The sequence below is a fragment of the Quercus robur genome, chromosome 7 (assembly GCF_932294415.1).
Source record: "Quercus robur chromosome 7, dhQueRobu3.1, whole genome shotgun sequence".
Lineage (NCBI taxonomy): Eukaryota > Viridiplantae > Streptophyta > Magnoliopsida > Fagales > Fagaceae > Quercus > Quercus robur.
Window position 1 is genome coordinate 17,214,612 of NC_065540.1, and position 7,808 is coordinate 17,222,419.

The 7,808-nt window shown below is 33.1% G+C and overlaps 1 protein-coding gene across 2 annotated transcripts in view; it reads right to left on the reverse strand.

The window, feature by feature from the left end:
- LOC126692543 (protein argonaute 2-like) overlaps window positions 1-6,268 on the reverse strand; it is a 72,844-nt gene extending 66,576 nt beyond the window's left edge. For both annotated transcript variants that reach the window (XM_050388170.1, XM_050388169.1), the window contains exons 1-2: window positions 5,716-6,268; window positions 748-1,924 (exon numbers count right to left, since the gene is read on the reverse strand). In XM_050388170.1, the coding sequence (XP_050244127.1) occupies window positions 748-1,924; window positions 5,716-6,160 (1,622 nt within the window). In that variant the 5' untranslated portion in view covers window positions 6,161-6,268. The remainder of the gene's footprint in view (window positions 1-747; window positions 1,925-5,715) is intronic.
- Window positions 6,269-7,808: the final 1,540 nt, after the last annotated feature.

Consider the following 7,808-nt stretch of genomic DNA (forward strand, 5'->3'; position numbering starts at 1 on the left):
AGTCGGCCAAATGTCTCAAGCTTTTCTATTTCATCTATCAGAAGATCAGCATGATATAGGAGATACAAGGTTTATCTGTCCCACATTTATTAGTCCAGTAATAGCAGGTTACTTAATTGTAAATAATCCATTTAGCTCTACATTACTCACACTTCAATCATCATACATGCCTATCATAGTTGGTATAGTGACCGAATCAATGTCAAAAAGAAAATAATAATGATGCTCAAGTCACTGCTTAGTAATAATTGAAGGTGGCCAGCAAGAGTTCATAGTAAAAAATACAATATTAATTTTTTTTATCAGTAAGTTATGCATGCATGATGTATGTGGCGGGCTTTGACTCGGGACCTCATCCTTTACTCACATTGTGAGACGTGGAAGTGCCATTTGAAACAGCACTTACTAGTATAAAAAGCTAATAATTATTAAACTCACAATTACAACATGAAAGCCAAGTGCACAATCTGTGAAGTTTTAGCCCTTTTCATGGCTAAACTATGGCAAATAGTAGGCTACTAACAATTTTCTCCATTCTCCAGATGAAAAATGTGCAAAATTTTAAATTTATATCATTTTAGCATTATTTTCAAGTGCAATCATAGTGAAACAACCACCTACTATTACTGATGTCACACATGCATCCTAATTTGTTGTTTCAATGCATCAACATATAAAGCAACAATAGAAGTTCCATGCTAATTACATGCTATCAAAATAAAAAGAATGAAGTTTGAATGAACATACCCACAAGGTCCATTTTCTGAGAGTACCACGCTGCATATCTCTCTCTCCCTAACCCTTGGTGGCACTAGTGACAAGTTCTTCAATATGATACCCGCATCTCTATTCAAATGCTCCTTTGGATACCTTTGTCCTTCAACTAAGACACAGAACTCCATTGGTACAGCATTTTCTTTATTGGCTTTTCCTAAATCCAAGCAGGGAATATTCTTGTACATAATATCCTTGTCATATTTCTCCTTGAAATAGTCAACAATTCTAACTTGCCTAGGTGGATTCTGGCAATCTGGGCCTTCCTGAATGAATGAATATTCATGTGTATTCTCCCTCGTTAACCCCCGAATTATGTATTTCTGTTTGTTTTTCCAATGCGTCACGGTAACTTTCAGTCCCCCCAATGCTTCCTCTACATCTCTCCTAAACTTTTGGAAATGATCTATATCAAAGTTTGGAATATGCTCCCAGAGGAAATCTAGAACTGACATTTTCTTCCAAAATGCCAGAACTGAGTAGTTCACACACAGTGCTAGACCCTGGGACGTGGGCTTTAGGCTCTGTTGAAATCCTCTAGATGCTGTGATGCCCCACCCCAGATCATCTCCTTCCCTAGGCTCTCTAGGGAAAAAACTCCGCCCAAAAGGGATCATGTACCTAGATGGATTCTCCCTCATTACAAGATCCATTCCTTGTAATACATCTCGGGGCATTGACAAGAGCTGTTCATTTAAGTAATCCTTCAACTTGCCAAACTTGATCTCATTCACAAGATTTATGGTAACTACATATGAACCACCCTTCATGTCTTCTCCCGCATGGACTTCCACATCAATTTTTCCAGTGGGCAATGGTACGACACTGAATATGTTCTTCTCACCATCATATACAGTCTTTGACAAGGGAAATTGTTCAGGATCATCAGAAGATAATTTGTTTCTAATTACTGAAAGAACAGATTTTGATATTCTCACAGGTCGACCATTCTTGGGGGGCACCGCCGGTTGGACATCAACAACATAGTGCTTTATAATAGTATTTGGGTTGAATTTGACAGGAAAATGATTGGCACGAAGTCCAACAGTCCGTATAGCAAGCTTGCCTCCTTTGTCAGGTCGTTTTACAGGGATAATCTTATCTGAATCTTCTGAAATTTCTTTTAATTTCAATTTTTCAACAACAGGATCTGTGGAAGGGGGAAAATGTTGTTAATCACTGTGGCTGCTAAGAATATTGAATTCAAATTGCTCTGTTTTATGCAATAGAAAACATTTCTGTTGGTACATGAGATCAAGAAATTGACCATAGGATGAAAATTTTCAAATACAGAAGAAGATTGTACAATTTTCTTTGTTTTTGAAGGGGGGGCTGTGCTTAAGCTCAACACATCAAAACCTGTCTAAGAGAGAGAGAGAGCAATAACATTAAAAGAAACAGCTCTCTCCAAAATTGATCACACACTAGAGCAAATTAAGCGTAAGCCGCCCCAGAAAAACAAACACAGACATTATTAACAAAGGTACACATAGCGCTGCAAATGACGGTATGTCTATATATAAAAAGAGTCCATACGTAAAGCTACAGGGACATGCATGGTTGCCGTAAGTTTGGTTTATTCAATTCTTACTGTTTCATTGGCTTTTTTTTTTTTTTTTTGTTGTTGGGGGGGGGGGGGGGGGGGGCTAATATCACCAATTGAACAAGGTTTTTATTTATTTTTTAATGTACATATGAGCTGTTACCTTAAAAAAAAAAAAAAAAATTAATACAACAAATTGCCACAATATTTTTACAATTTTTGAGGTGTTAATTCCTTATAGACTAAAATAAAATAAAAAAATATCATACTAAAACCAACTACAACTAAAAATGAAGGTATTATGAAGAAGAAAAAAGTGTGACGACTACAACATTTTTCATAATACTTTCATAACAAATCATATGTGGTAAATTTTTATTAGTTATAATTTAAACTTACCAATTAAATTACTTTTTTTGTTCACTAATAACAACCCGTAATAACCTACTACTTATGATAAGTTGTAAAAACGTTGGAAATATAGCATTCCTCTTGCGAAAATATTAAGATATTTTGTTGTTGTTATAATATTATCACAACTACTAAAGTGTCAATGCTTCACAAGACAAAATAAAATATAACAAAATTATAAAGATGTTATGAAAATATTGTACCATTATGTTGTGTTTCTAAATATTTTTTTGGTTTGGTCAACTTTGTTGAGCCGAAATTCACTATTTCACATACATTTTTCTTTGGTTGACTTTTATTTTATTTTTTATTGTATTTTTATTTTTATGCACCAGCTTAAGTAAAAACACACACACAACCCAAAAAAAAAAAACTTAGGATAAAAACACTTTTCATCTTTTATGTTTATTGTAGTTCACAATTTCTCCTTAAACTTTAAAATCAAGTAATTTTCCCCTTAATATTTTGGAAAATAACAAATATGTCATATTGTTATTCTCTTAGTTAAACCGTTTGGATACAACTTATTTTTGTTAAAACTGAAAACATTGTAGCAAAATAATTTTTAAATGTGTAAATAATGCTATGGGACCTATTTTTAATTTTTTTTTTCTGATGAACAGTGCACTGTCTCCTAAAAACTGTTGCACATGAATCAAAAAAAAAAAAAAAAAAAAGGGAAAACACAAACGTAAAACGCAACTCAAAACGTGGATCCAAACACTCACATTATATCGTGTAATGTCTAAAACATTTCCACTAAATTTTAACATTCCAAAAATGTTCTTCATGTATTTTGAGTTTTAGTTGGTACTAATGCTTAGAAAGTTGAAATGGTGATAAAAGGTGATTCGATGACACGTGTCTTTTGTTATCAATTTTTTTTTTTCTTGCCTAAATGAATGTTCATTAAAAATTAAGTAAGCTAAATATTGCACCTAGACTTGTATAGAATGATTAAGAAGAAAGTATGAATGAAAAAAATTTCATTGTGTTTGGTTGAAGGTATTTGATGAAAAGTTTCAATTGTAGCATATATATGACATCATTCATTATGAAAATATAAATATAGTGACAATGTCATAGCAAAACTCAGTTTCTTTTTATTGGAAAGTAATGATATTCATTATCATTCTTAAAAGTTTTTAGTGTGTGGATGGTACCTTTAGCAAATAAGTACTAAGAAATTATTATAGTAAAATAGATATTTATATATTAAATAGTTACCCTAACTTTATGTATGATCAAAATTCTTATATGAATGAGATTAACTTTACATGACATACATTTTTATGTATATAATTTTATACTTCTTCAAATAAAAATACTATCTTAATTTTCTCACTCAAGAGGTAGCACATACCTTGCATGAGCCACCCTAACTAGTCTATATAAAAAGTGTCAATGCCTATATCTACAGTGCTTTGGTTTAGTTAAGTCAAGCTTTTGTCTATTTTCTAAGCCAAAATTGTGTGCTTTGTTTTAAAAAGCAAAAAGTCACAATTTAACAAAAACAAAACTTGATATAGAGCAGAGACATTTCTATAGTATTTTTGGCCTTTGGTGAGCATAAACTCACCGTTTCACAAGAGCTAGCCTTCTTTCTTTTCTTTTCTTTTTTTTTTTTAATTATTTTTTTAAAACATATTACCATTCATACCACTTTTCTGGCTCATTTCATTTTTTTCTCTTTTAAATATTCATATGTGGTGATAGTGATAGAGTGTTTTGGTTTAAGAGCTGTTCAATTCCCACTAATACACTTGCCTTCTTCTTCTCCCTTTTTTTTTTTTTTTTTTTTTTTGCGGTAATATCATCTGTTGAACTTGTTTATATAATAATAATAATATATTAACACAACAAATTGCCACAATATTTTCACAATTGTTGAGATGTTAATTTTTTATATGTTAAAATAAAATAATAAAATATCATACTGGAACTAATCACAACTAAAAATAAAGGTATTGTAAAAAAAAAAATGTTATATCCACAACATTTTTCACAATATTTACATAACAAATCTTAGGTGGTAAATTATTATTCTAATTTAAACTTACCAATGAATTTACTTTTTTGCTCATCAATAACAACCCGTAATAGCCTACTACTTATGATTTGTAATAAAAATGTAGTGGATATAGCATTTCTTTTGTAAAAATGTTAAGACATTTTATTGTCGTCACAATATTTTCACAATTACTAGGTATCAATTCTTTACAAGTCAAAGTAAAATATAACAAAATTATAAAGGTATTATGAAAATATTATGTCATTTTTTGTGTTTTTAGAATTTTTTGTTATTAGTCAATTTTTGTTGAGCTAAAATTCACTATTTCACATACAATTTTCTTAGGTTGAATTTTTATATTTTGTATTTTTTTTTTCTTTATAAACCATTTTAAGTAAAAACACATAGTTTTACACATACACACACAAAAACAAGAAACAAAGAGTAAAAATAAAAATAAAAACTTAGGATTAAAACACTTTTCATCTTTTAATGTTTGGGGTGGTTCACAATTCATCCTTAAACTTTAAAAACTAGTAATTTCCCCCTTAATATTTTGAAAAAAAACAAATATGCTATATTGTTGTTTTCTTAATTAAACTCAAATGAAAACTTATAATTATTAAAATATTCCCTTATATAATATCTAAAATACTCCTGATAAACTTTGTATTATTGCTATCATCACTCTTATCTTATATCGTTGGAAATGCTCCAAGTAAACTTTGTATTATTGCTATCATCACTCTCATACTGTGAAACCCCCATTACTATATTATATACTTTGCTTATCTTCAACGGCATCGCCTCCTAATAGAATTTGATTCTAGACAAAAAAATTCTTGTTACAGAGAAACAACTTTAGCACCATAATTTTCCAAGATGGTTGTCCCAATTTTATTAGCGCGCGAAAAAACAAACAAACAAACAGAAGATAAGAAAGAAAGGCAGAAAAGAGAAAAGATCAATCTAATACCAGCGACAGGAGCAGGAGGAGGAGGCTGAGGCTGAGAAGGAATAGATGGGGCAGCGCGTCCCACTTCCACCCACTTATTATCACCCTGGCCTCTCACTGCTACTCTTCCTCCACTACTAGCACTACCACTACCACTAGTACCACCAACCTTGCTGGCCCAGCTCGACCCCTCAGACGTGGGACCCACCCATTGACTCCCCGGAGGGCCACCACCACCAACACCCACATGTGGCTGTGGTTGTCTTGGTCGTGGTGATTGTTGTTGTTCCGACCACACCTGAGTTGCACCATGCCAAGGAGGACCCCTCCCTCCTCTTCTACCAGCTCCTTCTCCAGCAGCACTTCCCCTAGCACCACCTCTTCCACCTCTATCTCCTCCGCCTCTACCTCTTCCTCTTCCTCTTCCTCTTCCTCTGTACCCACCACCACCAGCTTCTCTTTCCATTGGATCTCGGGAGCTAACTTCGGACTCAAAAACTCGCTACGCTTGCCCCACTCAGTAAGGAATCACAAACCAAACAACGCTGCTTTGATTTTGATTTAGAGAAGTGAAACGAAATGAGTTTATGCGTTTAGGACTGCATTATATATGCTATAATAACTGAAATTGCGAAAAGACGGAATTACCATTTTGGCATTTGCTTCTTGTAGAAGGAAACGACATTTTGGATTTAATTTAAAACTACAACTGTTTACTTTTACAAAATGTCAAAAGGCAAAAGGACACGAAAGAAAAAGAAAAAGAGGAGTTGGCGGGAATATCTCTAAGTTTTTAGTTCTAGAGTTCTAATTCTAGAAATTTTCAGAAGCTTCTATGTAACAGATGAACATGGGACGGAAAGTAACATATGTCTCTCTGTGGGTCCCACACCCGCGCCTATATCCCTTTTTTTTTTTCCTTCCACCAGGCCAAAAAGCTTTTTTTTTTTTTTTTTTTTTTTTACATTATGAGTTTGTATGAATACTGTTTATTGTTAAAAACTGAAAACACTATAATAAAATAATTTTTAAACGTGTGAACAGTACCGTGAGACACATTTTAAAAGTTTTATGTTAAAAAAAATATTTGCAAGTCCCATAAAGAGTGCACAAGACCCACTATATTTCAGCCAAATGTAAGAACGCACGGAAATCGTGCTTTCCAAATGCACACTTTGTCACATTTTGAGACATTATCTCTAGCCTCTAAATTCTCCATCCATAGTTCACTCTTTCAAAAAACATTTTTAGTTTTCTCTATTTTTTTCCATTTTTTCACCCCTTTCATAGCATGTAGCCTGCAAAGTAACCCTTTCTCATTTTCTATAAAAAAATATATTAAAATTTTCTTGAAAAACAAACAACAATAAAATCCAAACAAAACCAAATAAAAAAAATCAGCATTAATCTAGTATAGTCAAACAAAAATGAGCATCACAACCATCCCCATCTACTCAAAATCAAACCTTTCATAGTACACTATATGTAACGACCCAAGAAAAAGCGCTAACCACATTTATGCTATACCTCAAAGAAACTAGTCACAATTGAGACTCCTTATAACTGTTAATAAAGTCAGATCTACCCAACAAATACCCAATGTGAGACTCATCACACACACCCACACACATCATACAATCAATCAAATTGGGACATCACAATCTCTCTCACTTAAATCTCTAACGTCCTCGTTAGGGCCTACTTTGTGGGGTAATGTCTCTGAGCCCACACAAGGTTACCGAGCCGACTCTGATACCATATGTAACGACCCAAAGAAAAGCGCTAGCTACATCTGCGTTATACCTCAAAAGGATTAGTCACAATTGATACTTCTTGAATACTCGAAAATGTGTGCCAAATTAAAGTAACGGCTCTATTGATTTTACTATAACTTAATACTAAGTACGGAATAGAGTAAATGCGAGCGGATAAACAAACAAGCTACTCTAACCCATAAACATTATAACACAACAGTAAAATGAAAGGTAAAAGAGTATGGAAGAAGAATGCAAACACAAGATAACATGCTGATGTGTTATCGAAGAGGAAACCGAAGAACTCGGCGAAAAACTTCTCTACCACTCTCCAAGCGGTAATTGATCCACTAGACAATC